At 34.5% G+C, this 23,993-nt stretch overlaps 1 protein-coding gene across 1 annotated transcript; it reads right to left on the minus strand.

The window, feature by feature from the left end:
- Positions 1-11,294: 11,294 nt before the first annotated feature.
- LOC147395858 (NAC domain-containing protein JA2L-like) lies at positions 11,295-13,477 on the minus strand. Its single transcript, XM_086449584.1, has 3 exons — positions 13,199-13,477; positions 12,994-13,098; positions 11,295-11,489 (listed from the first exon to the last, which is right to left on the minus strand). The coding sequence occupies exons 1-3, from the start codon at positions 13,475-13,477 to the stop codon at positions 11,295-11,297; spliced, it is 579 nt and encodes a 192-aa protein (XP_086305710.1).
- Between the last annotated feature and the right edge of the window lie 10,516 nt (positions 13,478-23,993).

The following is a 23,993-nucleotide window of genomic DNA, read 5'->3' on the forward strand; positions in this document are numbered from 1 at the left end:
TTACAATATCAGAGAGAAAAAATGACATAAACAATATGAGATGAACTACTTTAATTATTTACTACAGAACACAACAGAAAAACTTACAACATGATGCACTTTATAATTGATAATAACATGAAATGCATCCACTAAATCCTAGAAAAGCAACGTGCAGCAACCAACCTTCTACTAACTTGGTAAACACAAAGCCATGTTCTCCACCACAAACTACATACTAATAACAAACTCCTATATTCTAAGACACTAACAGCTGACCCTATAACTTAAATAAATTAAATAAATATAGCAAATAAGACCCACACCACTCAACAAATATATCTGATGATTCATGAAAAAAATATGTGATCCTAACCATGTAAATGCAAAATCCAACCGTTTATTTTTATATGTTTCCTAATAACATGTACTACATTTATACTTAAAAGAAAATTTCAAATATTGAAATTTTCAGCAAGATACGATTAAAAGGCATCTACAGTTACTTGTGCATCACCACGTCATTTGTGTCACCCCTATGTGCCCGTTTGTGTCACTCCAGCACTAACGTATATATATACGTGTTCCCCTGCCAAAGTCCCATACAAAATGTCCCAATCGTTTGATCTCCACAGATTCAACTACACAAATCTAGATACAACGTTTAAACACCGCGTGGTTGATTTTTTCATTTAAAACTATCTCAATATTACAAACACCCCACTGAGACTACCCAATCCCAAAAATCAAAAACGCAAAATTTTTATTCTTCACTTTCCAGCCTAACCTTAAACATAACCCTCTCGTTTACTCTCCACCCAAATCAAAAAGTTTTTTTCAAATCTAAAAACATCTTCTATCCTTTATTTTTCTTTATGTTTTTCCCTTCCACATGTTTCTTCAGATGCTCTCAACTGTCCTACACATTTTTACAGAACCATTAACCCTACTTTAAAAAAAAAATCTGCAAGCTTAGGCTAAGCAAAGTAGTTTGAAATCATTTTTGATGGGGTTAAAAGTTTTGCAATTGACTGATTTTTTGCAAGGATGATCCCCTCACCATAGAGATCATCCTCATAAAAAATCAGCTCATTGTAGTTTTATGAGTAATTTTATGTGTCTGCGCATCCTTACCTTATATATATATTTATTTATATACAGGGATACAAATGTCCAACGTTGGATGACATGATTATGTGACGCAATGTAAATTTACAATTTGAGAGGAGATGAACCGAAAGTTTTAAATAAGGAGACACAGATGTGACAGAACTGCACAAAAGTCCAAAATTTAAATTTTGCTGTATTTTCTTGTATAATTATTTTGATGACTTATAGTTATGTGCTACAATTTAAAGCGAATGTATCAAACATTTTATGCTAAAGAGAACAGCAAATTTCCTTTTACATTAAGATTGGAATCTCCGTGGGAATTTAGTAAGTCGGCACTTGATCATTGCTTGCCTGGTTTGTTCTTAAGATCATTAGAATCATTTTCAACGGTCAAAGTATTGTCAAATTGGTTGCACTTTAGTTCAAATTCGTCAAACGGACCAATATTTATTAAAGAATTTTAAAAAGAGCCTTGTTGGAGTTATATTGAAATTGGCATCGTCTAGGACATTGGTGTGCACTTCGGGTGCAATTTGGTTTGGATTGTTTTGGTTTATAGCAAAATCAAAATCGGATCAACCAAGATCAATTCCATTATATGGGAATCAGAATAGAATCGAATTGGTCTAGAATCGAACCAACCCAAATTGACCTTAATTTGGTTTGGTTCGATTCGATTCGGTTTCATAGGTTGTCAGAAAACTTCATCAATTAATTAAAGAAAAAAATAAGTTTTTCTTAATGCATTTTACAAACCATTTCTTCCCGAGTCAAGATCATTCTCCGTGTCATTGAGTGAAGAGTTTTTGCTTCAAATTCTGCTTCTTGGAGTTGTTCTACAGCTATTGCAACATCTTCTTTTGCACTCTGATTCAAGTAAAAAAAAAAATGGAACAATTCAATTGCACTATAAATAATAACATTTTCTTAAGTTTTAGCAACATACAATAGTATAAGAAACAAAAATAAGGAACCAAAGTGCCTATCTATTTGCACATTTAACCTTAATTTTGATCGAAGAGCAGAAATTCCCTCACCTCTCCCATCACTAGTTTGTTTTATAGCTTTAAAGAGAGAGAGACGCACCTCAACCTTGCAAGAGACAAGAGAGAGAAAGAGAGGGATAACCCACTGACCGTTGGAGTTGAGAGGCAACCCACAGCCGCACCTCAACTTTACAAGTTGCAAGAAAAGAGAGAGAGAGAGAGAGAGAGAGAGAGAGAGATGAACCGCTGACTGTTGGAGTTGAAAGGCAACTCGCAAGTCACAGCCCCACCTCAACTGCAAGAGACGAGAGAGAGAGTAAAGGAGGGAAAGTTGTAAGAGATGTCTTAGGAATTTGAAAAAATATTACATTTTCTTTTAAAATAGTATTTTGGTTCGACTATTTACAAAGCCTAAACCAAAAATTGAACCGAATCCACCAATTCTTCATTTTTTTAATCCAAAATCAAACCATTACTTAGTTTAAACCGAACCAACCCAATCCAAAATTCATGATTTGGTTCGATTTTCGATTTGAACCAAATTTAGTTGCACCCCCAGTGTGCACTGAACCTATGTTGTCAAAAATTACAATTATGATCAATGAAAAATTATTAACATAAATTAATCCTGAACCACTTGGATTATCATCAAAATCCATTAATGTTTAAAAGAGAAGAGTTAAGATTTATGCTCAACATTGCAAAAGGCTTTACTTACTAAGAACACCTCTTTATAACTATATTTACAAATATGACCTCTTTTTAACTTTTTTCACCTAACCTACGTACAACCATACAAATCACTAGCCCTCAATACAAGTCTCTATACCAAATTTTGTTGACTTCATAAAATTTTCTAATTTCAAAAGAAAATTGAGCATAAAAAGTTCACACTTGTGGATTTTAGAAAGAGATCATTCTATTGTCACCCCAAGATATGTGTTGTATGTTATTGGTGTAGTACGATTGGGGTGCTCTAAGTAAACATTGGTGTGGCATTAGAAGCTCTTTCTAGAAACCTTCCTCCTTGTCCTGCTCTTTCATCATATTGACCATTAAGGGAGGCTTGTCAAAAACATCTCATTATCTTGGGGGTAATAATGTAAATTTATTCAATATTTTCATATTTTAAAATTTACAATTATGTTTATCATCTGTATTTAAGAAAAAAAAAAATCAAATACAACTCATATCGTGGGTGTCATGGTCATTATCATATTTTAATCAGATCAGACTACATCCATTAATAGGCACATAGAGATTGGTCAATTAAATTAGCAGTGAATTAATCAATAATTTATTTGATTAATCATGGAATATGATAATATTTTCGCTGCTCACACTAAAATTTTATTTTCTTATAAATTCATATTTCAAGTATAGGATAAGGTTTCTTAAAAAATTTATCTGATTTTTATGAAATTTTCACAAATTTATCCGAATTAAACCATGACAAAACTAGTAGATTTGAAACATGATTATTGGGAGAGAGAGAGAGAGAAAGAGATGCTGATCGATAAGCGAAATAACATAACTATATGACAAAACTAGCAAACAAGCATAAACCCAATCGTTGTCGAGTCAAAAATTTAGAATGAACCCATCAGTCCGAAAAGTTAAAATAATTGCTATTTTGCAGGATTGATATCAGGTCCAAGGTCAAATGCTCTTCTTTATAGTCAAAATAATCCATGGAGGTCAAGCTTGATTCGCTATTTTCTCGATTATCAATGCAATGCTCAACGTTAATTGATTGATTGTTATTTTTTGCGTCGGATCATTTCTGTCGCTTTCTTTCTCTTTGTTTGAGATTTGAGCTTCCAACAGATTCATTATGGTTGACCACCTCAATCTCTTTAGAACATTTTGAATGCCCACTCATTCTAATTCTACACAACACCCATTCTTGAAATTGCATCTAAAATACCAAACATTAAAAAAGTTATAACCCAAAAATAGATGGATATCAAATTTAAGGAGAAGTTACTAAAAAAAGTTGTAGAAAAGTGGGAAATTCTTCAGGTTTCTTATAGGCTATTTTGAGGTCTATAGGTCTACATAATTATAGGCAAAAAGTTATTTTCAGAATTTTCTTTTCCAGATAGAAAAATATTCTTTGAGATTACTAACATACCCCTTTAATATTTATTATCAAACAACATACTTCTGGGAAGGGTATTTTGTAATTTAACTTTTTTTTCCTATTTATCATATATATAAAAATACTAACTTTTTTTACTATTTGGTAAAAATATTTAATTTTGAATTAAAATGAATAATAGTGTGATGGAATGGAAATTTCACAAATGTCAACCGACGATATGAGTATAAATTGCAGGGTAAATGTAAATTTACTTTTATACCTTTCTGATTAACAAGAGTAAATGATTATTATTTTAATTTGAATTATAAAAATGAAAAAGTACACTAACATTTTTATCTCGACAAAGATAGAAATAACTTGTAAGAAAAAAAAAAAGGTAAACTTACTTTTATACCTCCTTTGATTTAATCAGAATAAGTGACTATGATTTTAATTTAAATTACAAAAAATAAAAAATTACACCAATCTTTTTATCTTGGTTAAAAATTGGTGGTAAAGTATACTTGTGCATTATCCATGGGGTTTTGTCGTCATTGTTGCATATGAATACTAATCCTTGCTTACGTCCAATTGACTCTTTTTCTCCATCAATTAAAATATTTTTACTGTTACAATTAACTTTCTACCAATCTCTTTTTCCTTCCACAACTCGTTTGGGTCTAGACGAATTCTCTGTTTTCCTTTCTCTTGAAATGAAGTAGTATTGTTGTTTAGTCTTGTCTCTTCAAGGCCTAAAAATTTCATAGAAGTAGTTTATTAAAGAATTCATTCTTTTTTAAAGTTAATTGGGGGATTAAGGTAGACCCCGTAATATGGTTTAATTCAAGTATAACCTTACAAAGATGTGAACTCTTACATCCTCCCTCATTATACAAATCAACACATTAAAGATTTATAAAATGAAAAAGAATAAGAAGAAGAAGAAAATAGTAGAAAGAAAGAAATATATGCACATAGATACATACATACATAAATACATACATATCAGGAAGATTTCATGGTACAAAGTTGTAGACGGGGCAGTCCATAATATGGTTTAATTCAAGTATTTCTTGATTTCCTTAGCTTTGAGATAGCCCAATAAAGCTATATCAGTAGCTGAGAAGATGTAATCTGACACATGTTCTTTCTCCTCTCTCTCTCTCAATTGGAAATTAAAGGAAGGGATATAAGCTCAGATACAAGAGTAAATTTTAGAGGAAGTTGGTGTTCCCTTTACAGAGATTATAGATTTACTATTTCAAACCCCAAAACGAAATTACACTTCAATATGTCCCCATTGATCGATTCGAACATCACTTTTGGAAAGAGACATCAAACAAAAACTTCTAATCTAACTCCATTTAAAGCCATGGTTCAAAGATTGGACTCTAAAGTCCAAAACCTAATAAAGGTTAATCATCATGGTTATACATCCAATAAACATTGAATTTTTCTGTTTTCTTATTGTACAATGTTTGATGTCCTCTCCTCACTCAAAAGTCCTTATGGGGGCACTCAATTGGACCCCTAACTCTGTAGGGTTTAGTTATATATTTATTTTATCAGATTACAAATCTGAGCAATCATTCTTACCTTTAGACCTATCCAAATAACCATGATTTAATCTCACACCATCAAAAGAACATCAAGAACAAAATATAGGAAATACATCGATTTTTTTTTGTTTGGTGGGAGGGGGGGCATTATTATAGCCAGTTCTCTAGAGCATGATTTTTATTACGGATTATGTGTCCTCACCTTGGCCTTCTTCCTCTACATTTGAGGACATGCCTATATTTATAGATTTTTAACTTCTATGGTTGAGTAGCTTTGTCGTCTGATTGTATCACTCTACATGATTAAATCATTTCTTATACGATCATGTTATATCTTTCTCAAAAATAATGTATTCTACTCGTTACACTCGTGACATGTCCTGACTTTATGTACCTTTGACACCATGTGAGTACTTGGGTCAGAGTATATCCATATTCAGATCTGGATAAAAATTCGGATCCAGACCTGGATCTAATTTGGATCATACTAAGAAAGACCATATCTAAACTTGTCAAGTTGGTCAAGTTTGTCGGTAGAGTTGAAACATACCCACATTCAGAGAATTCTTCCTTAGATTTGGGTCTAATCAATTAATGTCAGGTTGAGGGACACTAAACCATATTTAACCCTTTTTATTTGGATCTACTCCAAGGATTCAAACCCACAAAATTCAGTTTTTGAATCTCTCGAATTTCGAGTCAAGTCTAACCTATTTAATTTATGCTCTATGTATGAAATCTTCTTAGGTGGGATCGAGTAATATGTCAATTGGAGACTCTGAATCTCTAGAATCGGGAGAGGGTACTCTTTTGAAAGTGGATCTGAATGTCTAATTGATTATTGACTTTGCTCAAATCCTTTTAATACCATGGAAATGTGAAGAGTTGGTCAGGGAGATTCAGTTGAAGGCAACCTCTTTTGTTTCTTATTTTTTTGAGTTTTATTGGAGGGAACCCAATATAGCTGCTGATTATCTCGTTTGGGGGCTCTTGGGAATGATTTATATGTAATAAAGGATTCAAATGTTATTCCTCAAGAGCTAATGGGAATAGTAATCGATAATGTAACTTGTAACTATTCTCAGTGATGATTTAATAAAAAGGGTGGGGCCATTCAATCTCAGCTTACTAATCAAAAAAAAAAAAAATTATGATCGGGGTCAGATCTCTTTACTTTTGGACTTTAATTTGTGTATCGAGGCTCCCCACCTTTGATCTAGATCAAACAAAATTTTAATGCACCAAAATGCACAAATATGACTTATAGTTAATCTTTTGTGCATCAATGCATATTTGATTCATTCTTTCATTTTTTTTTTTTTTTTTAATTTTAATTTTTTAATTTTAATTTTAAATACTTTTCTTTCATGTTTCCTTGTTCCCATGTCATCTATTGGGATTTGGTGGAGCTATGCATAAAAGCAGTTTATTTCATTTCATGTATAACTTATAGTACTTATATGTCGCATTATATTATATTATTTTTAATTGTGGTGTATCCAACTTTTTTATATTAAATAAATGCATGGGTAACCGCCTTACCAAAGGGTGGCTGAATGGTACCAACTTGGGGCCAAGGAATCTTTTCTTTCTATGGTCTCAAGTTCGAATCCCACTACTCATAAAAAAAATTTGGCGGCCATGCACTAAGGAGCTACTCAATAGAGGTGTGACCAAGGCCTAGGTGCGGAGCCAAAAAATAATAAATAAATGCATGGGTCCATCAAGTCGGTTCAATTCTGTGACACCTTGATTTATCGAATACAGAATAATATAAATCAATAGGAGAGAAGACGTATGCTTCCCCTTCAAAGGAAAAATAAAAAACTCATAAGCATTTCTCTAAAGAAGTGGTTAAGTCATCTAACAATAGTGTTGAGTTTAGTCCAACATTGGACATTCATTGCCTTGTCTCTTTTCTTATAGGCTTCAAGGCCTCTCCACTCATTGCTAATTGGTTTTGAGTTGGACCCCTAAATTTATCATGATATCAGAGAATGTCTTTCTCTTCTCCACATCTCTTAGTTCATATCTCCACATGCTTTGGCCAGTCCAATCCACACGTGGAGGGACATGTTGAGTTTAGTCCACTCATTGCCAATTGATTTTGAGTTAGACCTCCAAATTTATCAAATAGCACTTCATTCAATCAAATTTAAGTCGAAAAATAAAAAAAACTACATATCTTGAGAAAATCAAGCCAAAAAGCTTTTCTCCAAAAATAAAGCCATTTTCTTACCCGATCAATCTCAAGTTCTTTGAAATAAAAGTACATTAATCGGCCCTGTCCTATTTTTCAAAGTCTTGACTATTGATTAATGGAAAATGGTTAAGTGTACTTAAGATTTGTATCACCATCTTCATCAATACGAAATTGTTTGTCATCTTAGTTTGTGTATCCTCTTTTTTATAAGAGTTTTGTCCTTTTGGGCAGATGTAAACAAATATAGGGTGGTGACAATATTTGGGGATAGTATTATGTTGGGGTGGATTTCTAGTGGGGATACTTGCTCCCACAAGAATTTTCAAAGTCTATGGATTAGTTAGCTATAGCAATAGATTTTAATGGTGAATTAAAAAAATATACCACTATTATCCTCACAAATTATTTTTTTCAGTCTTATCTGCTTAACAAATATTAATTTTCTCTTTTAGCGAAAGGGATTCCAACTATTGTAGTTAAAATGAGTTCAGGTCACTAAAAGTCATCAAATGAAAGCTTTTCTCTCACTTTATTTTGTCTTTTGGACTTTTAGGTCCACACAGGCGAGTAAAATTTTGAAAAGGTCTCGAAGGCTAAGTCAACGACAGTAGATAATATCCCACCCTCAGGTGTATAAAACCAACAACATTCTTCTTCAGTGGGTAGAGGTCTGTTGTTTTGAAAAGAATAATTTATCAAAATGGTATAGTTTTTGAAATTAATTATTAAAATGATAAATTATAGTAATTAATTCCGAAAATGGTAATTTTACCATTTTCAGAATTAATATTTTTTACCAAAATGGTAAAAACAGTAAAATGTAAATTTTTTTACCGAAAATACCATTTTTTATTTTACATATGTATTTAACATTTTAACCTTAAAAATAAATTAAAATCCAACTAAATCTTTCTCTTCTTTTTAATCTTCCCAACACTAAATAGAAATATGAAAGAAGAGAGGATTTTTCTGTAATTTTAGTCAAAAAATAAAAAAAGGGTATTTTTGGTAAAAAAAACAAATTATATTTTACTGTTTTTACCGTTTTGGTAAAAAATGTTAATTCCAAAAATGGTAAATTACCATTTTTGGAATTAATTGCTACACTTTACCATTTTGGTAAATAGTCAAAATGTGATGCATGTTTTGATAAATTTTCCTTTTGAAAACCCATGTTTTTCAAATCATGGACAAATTCACTCATTTTTTTTATTTTTCAAATCTCTAACCAAAGCAATGGACCTTCATTTATTTCAAATCTTCTTCAAGTAAAACAATATTGTTAGAATCTTACTTAGGGGGGTATTAATGGATCGGTCCCGCTTCAATTCCTGAAGTAACCAAAGCCAAGACCATTAAACTTTGAGGGAATTATCAAAATGGCACGTTAAAATTGAAAAAATTACCAAAATGGCATATTATTCATTTTAATTACAAAAATGGTAACTTAACATACTGAAAATTTATAAACCAATCACCTACTTTGTGGGCTTAAGTTTAAAGCCCTAACCCTTGTTTTCTGTACGGACCAGCCTAGGTTTGTGGCCCATTGGGTCTAAATTATAGCTCCAACTATAGGCTATAGTAATGTTTTTGAGTATAATAAGTCATCAACATGTCTAGCTCACATAATGTCAACTTGGTAACAGGAATTTATATTTAGTGGAGTATTTAAAACTTAAATGAGAATAATTTACTTTTTATCCAAGAAAGCAAGCAAAAGGAAATATTTTGTAATAGATAAATAACAAGATTATCAAGGCACCCTCCATACCACTACTTTTAAAATTAAGGACAAACCTCAAGTTACAAGATACCTAATTTGTACTTATTTTATAATCAGTAGGGATACGTTGACTCCTAAGAATGACTAAAAAAGAACACATGATCCCAACTATTTAAACATAAAATCTAATGGTTGAGGTTTATGAGTATCTTGATAACATAAATCTCGTAGATACTAATCCCGAGGATAAACCTCAACCATTGGATCTTGCATTTAAAGGGTTGGGATCATGTGATTTTTTCATTAGTCGTTCTTAATAGTCAAGGGATCTTGACCCTTTTATAGTTAGTACACATCACCTAGTATTGGTTGCACTCCATTACTTTATATATATATATATATATGGGGACGGTTCGAGGGACGTGTTAGAAACTGTCTGAGAAACCCATGTTTCTCAGACGTTGGATTAAGAGAAATTGACAGCTGAGAATGTGTTAGACGTGAATTCCAAAGAGTTTATGTATTTTTGTAAAATTCCCTCATTTTTTATTTTTCTTAAAACTAAATCCAATAGAGAGAAGTTGTTTAAGGAAATAACTCTATTTCCCTCTCTCTCTCAACGAATCCTTTGTTTCCTTCGAGCATTCCATCTCTCTCGATCTGTAGAAGAATCAAGGAACCCGAACTCTCTCTCGATCTGTAGAAGAATCAAGGAACCCGAACTCTCTCTCGATCTGTCTCTTGATCGAACAAATATCACGCTCTCTTTCTCAACCACCCACTCAAATCGATGAGCAGTAGATTTTTATAGGATTAAAAAGAAAAAAACAAAGACAGAGAGAACAAAACAGGGCACCATGTAATTATATATCTAAGAAGGAGAATATAACAACACCAACCCACCACCACTACTACCCAAAAAAAAATCTATCTTTTACCGTTTATGTGCCACTGTCCCCACCTCATTTTCACTAGCTTCTATAGAAACTCCAAACTGATTGTAACTTACAAGGTTGAAGATGAAAAGTTGATGATAAATACAACAAGGTCCGCTAGATCCTTACAGACCCATTGATCGCTTTAACTGGAGAGATGCAATCCTATATTTGAATATGAGATTATGTATACTTACAACAATAAATTAAGTAATGGATTGTTTGAGTATTTGATCTATATTTTATCCTGGTATGGATGCTTCAACGAACTATTTGATGTTGAACTAGAAAAACTGTAAGACTTGGTGGAGGTGTCTTTTGTAAGGAATTCAACTCGAAATTCCCAACCTGTGAGAAACAAGAAATAGAGAAAAAAAATCACACACGTCGAAAAAGAAGACAATCACACGCACAAGACAGTATTTACGTGGTTCGGCAATTTGCCTACGTCCACGGAGTTGTAGAGATTTCACTATTTCGAGAAGAATTACAAAGTGCGGCTCGAGTCTCAAAGACGACAACCAAAACCTTAAAAAACCCTAATCACCAAAAACGGCTTCTATATACTGCGCACAAGATACACAATGCGTTACAAAACGGGCCCAAGCCTCCACTCCATGGATTGAGCCTCAGAAAATATCCCATCAAAATACCATGCAAACATTATTCGGGTCGGGTCGGGTCGGGTCGTCAACCGGATCAAAATATAACTAGGCTCCACAAAGCCCAACATCTATAGGTTCGTTTGATGCTGATGAAGCTGTAACAAAAGACATGGTGCTGGTATTTGGGTCCATTACGCTAGCATTTAGAAATGAAGGTTGCATTGGCAAAGGAATCTTGCAATCTTTGTCGGTTAACATTTGCAGCACTTCAACCATATATGGCCTTAATGAAACCGACACCTGTGTGCATAAAAACCCAATTTGGAGGATGTTCGATACCTCCGTAATTGGAAAATTTCCCATCAAGGAAAGGTCAAGAGAGAGAGAGAGATATTCGTTCAATCAAGGTCGATCGATCGAGAGAGAGATCGGCTTCCTTGAGTCTTCTACAGATCAAGAGAGAGTGTTCAACGAAAAGCAGGGTTCGTTGAGAGTGAGAGGGAAACATAGTTATTTCCTTAAACAATCACTTCTCTCTATTGGATTTAGTTTTAAAAAAAAAACGAGGGACTTTTATAAAATTACATAAATTCTTTGGAATTGACGTCTGACGTGTTCTCAGTCGTCAGTTTCCTTTAATCCAACGTCTGAGAAACATGGGTTTCTCAGACGGTTTCTAACACGTCCCTCGAACCGCCCCTATATATATATAGGTAGCGTTCAATGGCAAACTTTTTAGCAAACATTTTGGCAAAACATTTTTCAAAACATGAGTTAGAGGTTTTGGAATGGGCTGATTTTTGGTGAGGATGATCTCTATGGTGAGGAGATCATCCTCACCAAAAATCAGGCCATTCCAAAACTTCTAACCCATGTTTACAAGTTGAAAAATCGTGGACCGTCCATTTTTTGTAAACCATTTTTGATGGGGTTAGAAGTTTCGGTGAGGAGATCATCATCACCAAAAATCAGCCCATTCTAAAACCTCTAACTCATGTTTTGATAAATGTTTTGCCAAAAAGTTTGTTAAAAAGTTGGCCATTGAACGCCCTCCTATATATATATATATATATATATATATATATATATATATATATATATATATATATATATATATAATATATTTATAGTTAGTACACATCACCTAGTATTGGTTGCACTCCATTACTTTATATATATATATATATATATTTGCACTCCATTAATACGATTACTCTCTAAAATAATAAGTTACAATCTGAGAGAAATCATGTCACCTAAGCTTCATAGACTTTAGATTCAATTTTCAAAGCTTTATGATCTACAAGTAGGGTAAAAATATGCAAAAGCTTTCTTATTGGCGTAAATTCTTTAATGGGGTATAAGTGTAACATGTGGGGATAGAATAAGAATTTAAGATAAAAGCCAAAAGTACATTTTAATTTTATTTTATGTTATAGTGCAATCAGTATAAGGTGATGTGCAACCACTCAACCCCTTATAATTCTTTTACAAAATTGGGATGTTAATTCTCTTTTCTTTCATATATGCATATAAAAAAGAGTGAAAAAAGCTCTTAACTAAAGATCAAGTGTATCTCTTACTTATCTCACCATAATCGGATATTGTGTATGAATATCCCCCTTAGAATAACGCATTTATGGTCTAGGGTATCAATGTACACCTTATATTAATGAGTATGATGTTGTTGTGGTTGGTTCATAGTAAATAGTTCGTTGGAAGAAGATGATTCTATCAGGCAACGAGATGATTTTGTTGATCGTCTTTGTCATTTTCGTTTTCTTTGATCCAATTCTAAAATCACAACGGATGCGTTAAGATCGATGAGGACTATGGTGTTCTCATTTTCTTCATGATGGCCCCATCCACTCCTTCTAATTCTGCACACCACCCATTCTTGAAATTGCACCTAAAATACAAAGTAAAAAATAGTTATAAAAATATAATAATAAAATAAATAAAAATTGGCTCAACTTATCTTTTTAAAAAAAAAAAAAAATTGCACCAACCTGTTTGAATTGGTCTAAAACTTGGGGTAAAGTGTACTCGTGCATTATCCATTTGGTCTTCATGCCATTTTTAGATGTTTTATCATCATTGTTGTAGTGATAAAATACTAGCCCTTGCATGTGTCCAATCAATCTTCCTTCTTCATCAAGAATATCCTTAGTATTACCATTAGTGTTCCACCAACCTCTTCCTTTGACTATTCGATTGGGTCTAGATCCATTTTTCGTCTTTCTTTTTCTTGAAACATAGTGGTATTGTTCTTTAGTCTCTACTTCCATGCTCTCTGATAAGGTCCCAATAATCTCACTTTGGGACCGTAATTTCATCGAGATTACCATCGTATAAATACTAGTTCCCTTAAAATAATAATAAATTTTATTAAATCCCAAATTAATATGGCTAACAATAGTTTGTTACTAATTTCAGGTAAAAAGGGCACATTTGGAAATCAACAAACGGTGTAACAACTATGGTTACAATATGCGAGCCAAAAGGAAGTTTCCAGAAAAATCTCGGTCGATTTGGGCGCCACGTCACCGCGTCGGGGTTAGGCATGACCGTGCCGCGGTCATCTCGAGGAATTTGTCCTCGAGATTTTCACAGAAGCTTCCAATTGCTTCGGTGGTTGTAACTGAATGGGTAGTTCGAAGCAAATCATCCGAAAAGTTGACCCGATTACCCGAATACAAATGTTATAAATTGAAGGGTTGATTTTAGAGAAGGGGTCCTCTCCTTGCTCTCTTCTTCTCTAAGTTTTGATTTTTCCTTTCCTTTCTTCTCTGTAATTTTTCATTTGGGTGAGCTTTTGAGTGTAGTGAGAACATCAAGAGTAAGCCATTGGCTCTATTGTAACTCTTTTGAGAGATTATCAAGAAAGGAATCAAGTTGCATTTCTATTTTATATTTTCTTTCCATCTATCTTCTTGCTTTTAGTATTGTTGCAATATGATCCTTGCGATGATCGGCTAGATTCTCATTAGAGAAGTCAAGAATGCCGGAGCAAGTTCACTCCATTAATGTTATTTTAATTCATTACTTCTGTTTTGTATGCTAATTTTATGAATCTCTTCATGATAAGATCTTCCAATTTAAACTTCCATTTCAAGCTTTGATGAGTGTTACTTAGATAAGCTCAAGAACATTCATGCTCTGTGATGAATGGAAGCATAAGTTGGATAATCTTGCATAACAAGAGACCTTCATAAAGACTTTTGGATTCCAATCAATGGTTATATCGAATCATCTTCCGATCCACGAGCAATGACTTGCTACGTGGATTGAGTCATGTTCTAGAATCAATTAGCATTTTTGGGTAACTTGTAAAGGTAATCTTGAATTCTCTAAACTCTTTTCCTTATATCTTCAATTTCTATTGTTAGTTTAATTTCATTTACCAATTAGTTGCTACTTTCTTCTTTGTTTTATTTTTACAAATCAATTTGTTTTAAGAAAAATCTGTTTTCTAAATTCTGTTTTGGCATTTTTATCCGAATGAATCCTTGAATCCTCATTGTCCCTGTGGAACGAATTCGACTTACCCAAAGTCCATTTCTTAATCTTAATCTCTGCATCTCTATTGCAAGTTTTACAATCGATCACTCTCATATCCTAAAATCATAAAAATACATTGAAGGTTCATAAAAGACTTGAAAAAGAAGAAGAAGAATAGTTAGGGGAAGGAGAAAGGAAGAAAGAAAATAAGAAAAATGATTACAAATACTGTATTTATTTAGTTATTTATTTTACCGAACTGTCTCCTCAAAGAAAATTTAGATTATTCAAGGCTCTTTTTTTTTTTTTAAATGCTATCTTTACAAAGACCTTTTGAAGCATGACTTGAAAATGCCTAAAATATCTTTTTAAGGACGTTTTGGTGAATATTTAAGACACCCCTATGTTTTAAAATTGATGACACGCCCATGCCTCTTATGCTCAGTCTTCTCGCATAAAAATATGGAAAATGACTTAAAACCCCTCAATTTTTCTTCCCAAAACCAATCATCTTCAACCTCTCAGATGATGATGATGACGACGACGATGATAATGCCTTTATCAGTCTATAAGAGATGTATGACGTTAAGGGGCATGATATCAATTTTAAAACATTAGTGGTATCTTAGCTATTCACAAAAGCGTGGACACGGAATGGAAACGATGATGTTTAAAAAAGTATTTTAGGCATTTAATCAATAAATGTTTTTAAATATCTTTATAAGGACAATATCCAAAAAGTAGTCCTCAAAATGATCATATTTTCTATCAAGAAAACTTTTGATGCATATTTTCAAAGATATGCCTCTGAGATCAGTTTCCCAAGAAAATAATTAAAAGAATATATATATATATATATATACATAATACCTGGGAGATTCCATAGTTCAAAGTTGTAGACATCGCAGTCATTAGTAGTTTGATTCAAGTATTTCTTTGTTTATCTTTGCTTTGAGGTAGCACAATAAGGCTGCATCCGTAGGTGAGAATATATAGTGTGACATTAGAAGAACAAAACACAATAACCCAATACAAAGCTTACTACCAGTCACTCTCTCAATTGCAAACTTATGGGAAGAGATATTATTTGAAGGAACCTTGGGTTCCTTTTTATAATACTTTTCAATCTCCAAATATAAGCTCCAATTTACTTACTGAAATTGCTAGGAATGCATCCAGACTCCACTTCCATGAAAATTTATTTCCCCTACTCCATCTTAATATGATGGTTCAAAGTCCCAACCATAATAAGAGTTAACTATAGGCCCATGATGGACTTAGACCCATTTCAAGGAATTGGGTTCCAAGAAGTACCCAGTCTGATAACTTATAGGGCCAATTTCGGATCCTTCCAATCCGATAGTGATCTTAACCAATAATGTGTTGAAATATACAAATAATGTAAATTTACATTTTGCATTTCTTAAATCAAATCAAATTATAGTGATGCTTTAGATTGAATCCAGAATAATACAGACCTTATCGGATTAATACCAATTGGGATCCAAACCTGATCCTTCAAGATTTTATGTCCAATAATAAATGTAAAAACTTGATCCACTATGGGTGTCCATTGAGGTGTTTTACTTAAGGGGGAAACCACCAACTCTTTAACTGCAAATTTCCTGTGGGCACTCAACTGGACCCACTATCCCTATTTACAAATTTTTCATTTTGAAGATAACTTAAAGTTATAATCTTCAATATAATTTTAGAGTGTATTAGATTTCAATGTTAAAGAGAAAAGCAAATTACGCTTTATGAACGAGTGTTATAATGTTGAGTGAAATTTTCAGATAATTAATAGATAAAGAATATATGCAAAAGTGACATAACTGTATAACTACACCCTGACTACACATTCTAATCATAAGATAATAATTCAGTGCATCTTGATATATCTTAATACACTACATCATAATTGATATTCTAACATTAATCACCCATGTGGCTTAACATTAAGTAATCTTGTAGAATTCATCTTTAATTATTTAGTAGATAGTAATTATAAATTAATTTGCTAACACTATAATCTAATTGATTGGGCTTCAAGTTTTGTTTAAAATCTTAATCCATGCCCATCTAACTTGGGTTGGGCTTCAAACTCTCAATAAAGCCCAACTCCCAAAATGGACATATAAAGAGCAATGGACGGTGATTCATGCATGTGATTGTGATTTCAAAGAACATTTTGTCTAGAAGAAAGATAAGAAACTCTTGCCCCGTGCCATGATACTTGTTCCTCTTGCACACATCAAGGCACTTTTCTGGGCCCAACCCATGAATGTTGGACTCATCTCTCATGGGCTTTATGAACAGTTGTCGGATGGATGATAAATGTTGTGACTAGATCCCAAGCCACACACTGAAACTCGATTATTGAAATCAGTCCCTTCTAACACCAAAGTAATCAATTCCAATAGCCAAACTTCAAGAATGTGTTGTAAAACAAATACAAGTAATAATAAAGAAAGTAGACAAAAGAACAAAATCATAACACAGGATATATGTAGTTACAAGAATAAAGGTTTATACTTATCTTCGACTCTTCGGTGAAATCTACTAAATCTCTACATCTAACTTTAGTAAAAATTCAAACAAGACATTGATCTCACTCTTGTTGTCACAAGCCCATGACTACAATGTGAAGATCACTCTAAAGAACCTTGAGCATCTAGGTTTTACAAGAGAAGAAGAATACTCACATAGAGACTCAATGTTTTCTCACACTCTACCAAAGAGAAAATCCCATTTTAGATAAACATCATTTTATGGACACTAACAACCACCTAGAGACCTCATTTTATTTTTCATAAGTTAATAACAAGGAAAATACCAAAATAACCTACATAAGTGGAAAAACCCATCAATCCTTATAAACAAAAGAATGGTTGATTTTATATCATTAAACCCAACAACAAATAAATATGAAGGACCAACTCCCAGTAGTACATTTAGTCTATTAAAGATACGGAATGAAGTAGCTACCCAAGTCCCAGTGGTACAAGATTCAAACATTTCGATATTTGGGGAGGCAACTTATTTATATATATATATATATATATATATATATATATATATATATATATATATATATATATATGTTCAGCATCAAATATTTTGCCCAACCATTTTTGTCCTATATGGGTTAGAAGTTTTGGAATGGGCTGATTTTTAGTGAGAATGATCTCTACGGTGAGGAGATCATCCTCACCAAAAATCAGTCCATTCCAAAACTTATAGCCCCATGTTAGAAGTTTTGGAATGTGCTGATTTTGGTGATGATGATCTTCTCACCGTAGAGATCATCCTCACCAAAAATCAGCCAATTCCAAAACTTCTAACCCATGTAAGACAAAAATGGTTGGGCAAAATGTTTGGTGCCGAACATTTACATATATATAGGGAAATGTTCAGCAACAAACATTTTGACAAAACATTTTTCAAAACATGTGTTAGAGGTTTTGGAATGGGCTGATTTTTGGTGAGGATGATCTCTACGGTGAGGAGATCATCATCACCAAAAATCAGGCCATTCCAAAACTTCTAACCCCATAAAAAATGGTTTACAAAAAATTGACGGTCCACGATTTTTCAACTTGTAAACTGGGGCTAGAAGTTTTGGAATGGGCTGATTTTTGGTGATGATGATCTCCTCACCGTAGAGATCATCCTCACAAAAAATCAGCCCATTCCAAAACCTCTAACCCATGTTTTGAAAAATGTTTTGCCAAAATGTTTGTTGCTGAACGGGACCTATATATATATATATATATGGGTCCCGTTCAGCAACAAACATTTTGGCAAAACATGGGTTAGAGGTTTTGTAATGGGCTGATTTTTGGTGAGGATGATCTCTACGGTGAGGAAATCATCCTCACCAAAAATCAGCCCATTCCAAAACTTCTAACCCCAGTTTACAAGTTGAAAAATCGTGAGACCGTCCATTTTTTGTAAACCATTTTTTATGGGGTTAGAAGTTTTGGAATGGGCTGATTTTTGGTGATGATGATCTCATCACCGTAGAGATCATCCTCACCAAAAATCAGCCCATTCCAAAACCTCTAACCCATGTTTTGAAAAATGTTTTGCCAAAAAGTTTGCTAAAAAGTTTGCCATTGAACGCTACCCTATATTTATATGGGTCAGGTTCAAGGGACATATGAGAAAACATATGTAAAAACAATGTAACATTAATAAAATTTTAAAATATGGGTTAGAAATTTCGGATTGAGCTGATTTTTTGTGAGGATGATCTCTATGATGGGAAGATCATTTGAAAAAAAAATCAGTCAAATCTAAAACTTCTAACCCCATTAAAAGTGATTTAGAATGTGGACCGTCGATTTTTTGTCAATAATTTGTAAATCACTTTTGATGGATTTAGAAGTTTCAGATTGAGCTGATTTTTTGTGAGGATGATCTTCTCATCATAGTGACTATCCTGGTAAAAAATCAGCTCAATCCAAAACCTGTAACCCATATTTTGAAAAACCATTGTTTTTTCATATGTTTTTACATATGGTCCTTGAACCGCCCTTTTACACACACATATAGACAACGTGTTTTGTCTTATATGGCAAAAATGTTTGGAATGGACTGATTTTTGTGAGGATGATCTCTGTGATGAGGGGATCATCCTGGCAAAAAATCATCCCATTCCAAAACTTGTAATCCCATCAAAATTGATTTACAAAAATGGACGGTCTATAATTTTTCAACAAAAATTGGACGGTCTAGAAGTTCATATGAGCTGATTTTTGGCAAGGATGATCTCCTCATCACAGAGATCATCCTCACAAAAAATCAGTCCATTCCAAACATTTTTGCCCATATAAGACAAAACACGTTGTCTATATGTGTGTAGAAATGGTTGTCCTTTGAACCTGACCCATATATATATATATATATATATATATATATATGGGAAATGTTCAGCAACAAACATTTTTCAAAACATGGGTTGGAGGTTTTGGAATGGGCTGATTTTTGGTGAGGATGATCTCTACGGTGAGGATCATCATCACTAAAAATCAGCCCATTTCAAAACTTCTAACCCCATCAAAAATGGTTTACAAAAAAAAGGACGGTATACGATTTTTCAACTTGTAAACTGGGGCTAGAAGTTTTGGAATGGGCTGCTTTTTGGTAAGGATGATCTCCTCACCGAAGAGATCATCCTCACCAAAAATCAGCCCATTCCAAAACGTCTAACCCATGTTTTGAAAACTGTTTTGCCAAAATGTTTGTTGCTGAACGGGAACCTGTATATATATATATGGCTCAGGATCAAGGGACATATGAAAAAACATATGTAAAAACAATGTAACATTAATAAAATTTTAAAATATGGGAGGTTTTGGATTGAGCTGATTTTTTGCGAATATGATCACTATGATGAGAAGATCATCCTCGCAAAAAATCAGCTCAATCTGAAACTTCTAAATCCATCAAAAGTGATTTACATATTATTGACAAAAATTGGCAAAAATCGACGGTCCACATTCTAAATCACTTTTAATGGGGTTAGAAGTTTCAGATTGGACTGATTTTTTTCTTCAAATGATTTTCCCATCATAGAGATCATCCTCACAAAAAATCAGCTCAATCCGAAATCTTTAACCAATATTTTGAAATTTTATTAATGTTACATTGTTTTTACATATGAAAATTTCGGTCGAGCTCAGATCAAGTGTCCGAGTTTTTGAATTTTTTGAATTTTTTTGTATTTTAGCCGTTCACAGTTTATCCTCATGCGGGCCGGGAGTATTTGATGCTTTGACTTTCTGATTTTCTTTTTTCTTTTTTTCTTCCTTTTTTTTTGTTTTTTTTTTTTCAAGTTTGACTTGCCCCAGCTCTTAGGTTATGAAATGAACGTGATGTCTCAAAGGGGTTGACTAGGGTTAGATAATTTGTTTGGGATAGCAAAGATGGCATTTCGTCATCTCAGGGTCAGATCTTAGGCGTAGTATTTTTTGACAGTGTCAGCATTGATCGGTTGAGGGAAGACTTGTCCGTCCATTTCTGTAAGGATCAAAGCTCCTCCCGTCATCACCTTCTGCACAATGAATGGTCCCTCGTAATTTGGTCTGAATTTTCCCCTAGCATCTTCTTGTATCGGTAGAATCTTTTTCAAAATAAGGTCTCCTGGTGAGAAGTTTCGAGGTTTGACTTTCTTGTTGTAAGCCCGTGCAATTCGCCGTTGGTAAATTTGTCCATGACAGATAGCTGCGAAACGTTTTTCCTCTATCAGATTTAGTTGATCAAATCGAGCTTGAACCCATTCTGTTTCATCTAACTCGGCTTCTTTTAAGATCCGGAATGAGGGAATCTCAACTTCAACGGGTAAGACTGCTTCCATCCCATAGACCAGTGAATACGGAGTTGCCCCAGTTGAGGTTCGAAATGAAGTCCGATAAGCGTGAAGGGTGAAAGGCAACATGTCGTGCCAATCCTTGTAAGTGACTGTCATTTTCTCGATGATTCTTTTGATATTTTTGTTGGCAGCCTCAACTGCTCCGTTCATTTTGGGTCTATACGGTACAGAGTTGTGATGAGTGATCTGAAAGTCTTTGCACATTTTGATCATGTCCTTGTTTTTGAAGATCTTGGCGTTGTCTGTCACTAACCCTCTGGGAAGTTCATATCTGCAGATAATATTGTTCTTGACAAACTTCAGAACACTGCTCTTTGTGACATTGGCATAAGAAGCTGCTTCTACCCATTTTGTAAAGTAATCGATAGCGACTAGGATGAAGCGGTGCCCATTTGAAGCTTTTGACGAAATCTGTCCAATAACGTCCATGCCCCAGAGTGAGAAGGGTCAGGGAGTAGTCATGTTGTGCAATTCTGATGGTGGTGCGTTGATCTTATTGGCATAGATCTGGCAAAGATGACATTTACGGACGTGTTGATAACAATCACTTTCCATTGTGGTCCAGTAATATCCCATTCTCATGATCTTTTTAGCAAGCATGTGACCATTCATGTGGGGTCCACAGACTCCACCATGTACGATTTCGATCAGTCGTTTTGCTTCTATTTCTGCCACACATCGGAGTAGGACTTCATGATACGATTTCTTGTATAGAATGCCATTGCTTAGGAAGAATTGGCCTGCTAGCTTCTGGATAGTCCTTCGATCATTAGACGTTGCGTCTGATGGGAGAGTTCGATCTTCGAGGTAAGCTTTGATATCGAAATACCAAGGCTTTTCTTCAGATTCTTCGACTTCGACGGGTAGGCAGTAAGCTGGCTCGTCTTGAAGTCCGATCTCAATAGGATCAATGACTAAGTCCTTTGAGATACTGATCATAGAAGTGAGCGTTGCTAGTGCATCAATAAATTGATTCTTAGCTCTCGGCATATAAGTGAATGAGATTCTATCGAAGCATGAGCTTAGTTCTTCTAGATACTCATGGTAAGGGATCAATCTCTGCTCTCGAGTCTTCCATTCTCCAGTCGTCTGATAGACTACTAGGCTTGAATCTCCGAAAACATCGATCTCATCTACCTCGAGATCCAGTGCTGCTTTCAACCCTGCTATGCACACTTCGTATTCAGTCTCGTTGTTAGAATATTGGAACTTTAGTCTGATTTCAATTGGCACGTGGGATCCATCTGGTTTGATCAAGACTGCCCCTATTCCATTCCCTTTTTTATTTGCTGCTCCGTCGAAGTTATTTTCCAGCCTGGTTCTTCATCATCGTCCTCAATTTCAGTGAGCAATATGGCTTCGTTAGGAAAGTTCGTCTTTAATGATTCGTAATCAGGCAATAGATGCTCAGCTAAGTGGTCGGCAATGGCCTGCCCCTTGATGGCCTTTTGAGTGACATAGGTGATGTCAAACTCAGATAGTAGTAATTGTCATTTTGCAGTACGACCTGTCAGTGCTGGTTTTTCAAAGAGATACTTGAGCGGGTCCATTCGAGCAATGAGCATGGTCGAGTAGTTGAGGAGATAGTGGAGTAGTCGTTGAGATGCCCATACCAGTGCGCAGCAAGTCTTCTCGAATGCCGAATACTTCGCTTCATAATCAGTAAATTTCTTGCTGAGATAGTAAATGGCTTGCTCTTTTCTACCTGACTCATCGTGTTGCCCCAGTACACAGCCCATAGACGTTTCTTGCACCGAGATATACATCAGTAAGGGTCGCCTTGGAGTAGGGGGAACCAAGACTGGTGGATTGAGCAGATATTTCTTTATTTTGTCGAAGACTTCTTGACAGTCTTCGTTCCATGCTTTCGGCATATCTTTTCTGAGTAGCTTAAATACTGGTTCGCAAATAGGCGTGAGTTGCGCAATGAATCTGCTGATATACTGTATTCTACCTAGAAATGCTCGGACGTCCTTTTCTGATACCGGTGCTTTCATTTCAAGAATGTACTTGGTCTTTGCTGGGTCTATCTCAATGCCTCTTCTACTGACGATGAAGCCCAATAACTTGCCTGATGTTGCCCCGAATACACACTTTGCTGGGTTGAGCCTTAAGTTGTATTTCCATAGTCTATCGAACAGTTTCTTGAGATTTACCAGATGATCTTTTTCTATGCCCGATTTAGCGATCATGTCATCTACGTAGACTTCCATTTCTTTATGGATCATGTCATGGAATAAAGCCGTCATTGCGCGTTGATAGGTTGCCCCTGCGTTTTAAAGCCCAAATGGCATGACTTTGTAATGAAAAGTGCCCCAGGGTGTAATGAATGCTGTCTTCTCTTGGTCTTCTTCTGCCATTTTTATCTGATTGTACCCGGAGAAACCATCCATGAATGAGAACATACCATGCCCTGCTGTGCTATCGACTAGAGTGTCGATGTGTGGTAATAGAAAATCATCCTTAGGACTGGCTTTGTTCAAATCCCAATAGTCGACGCACATTCGTACTTTCCCGTCCTTCTTCGGTACCGGAACGACATTGGCTAGCCATTCGGGGTACGTGGAGACTGCGAGAAATCCCGCTTGGAACTGTTTCATCACTTCGTCTTTGACTTTGAGTGTCTATTCTGGCTTAAGTCTTCTTAACTTTTGCTTGATTGGCTTGCTCCCAAGTGCGATCGGCAACTTATGAACAACAAGATCCGTGTCCAAACCGAGCATATCTTTGTAAGACCAGGCGAAGATGTCTTGATAGTTACGCAATAGTTCAATCATTTCTTCTTTCTACTGAGGGGTTAACAAGGCTTCGATTTTTACAACACGTGGGTCATCTTCAGTGCCAAGGTTAACTGAGTCTGTATCCTCAATGTTTGGCTGAACACCTTTTTCATGACGTTCTAACAGGTCCTTGATTTCTTTAGGAGG

This window comes from Akebia trifoliata, chromosome 8 (assembly GCF_017979445.1).
Source record: "Akebia trifoliata isolate Shusen 1 chromosome 8, ASM1797944v1, whole genome shotgun sequence".
Taxonomy (NCBI): Eukaryota; Viridiplantae; Streptophyta; class Magnoliopsida; order Ranunculales; family Lardizabalaceae; genus Akebia; species Akebia trifoliata.

Coding starts and splice junctions, on each gene's coding strand:
- LOC147395858 (XM_086449584.1), bottom strand. CDS start 13,477: ATGGAAGTAGAGACTAAAGAACAATACCACTATGTTTCAAGAAAAAGA. Junction 13,099..13,198: donor TTTTAGACCAATTCAAACAG/GTTGGTGCAATT, acceptor TTTGTATTTTAG/GTGCAATTTCAAGAATGGGT. Junction 11,490..12,993: donor TCGATCTTAACGCATCCGTT/GTGATTTTAGAA, acceptor TTATGCACACAG/GTGTCGGTTTCATTAAGGCC.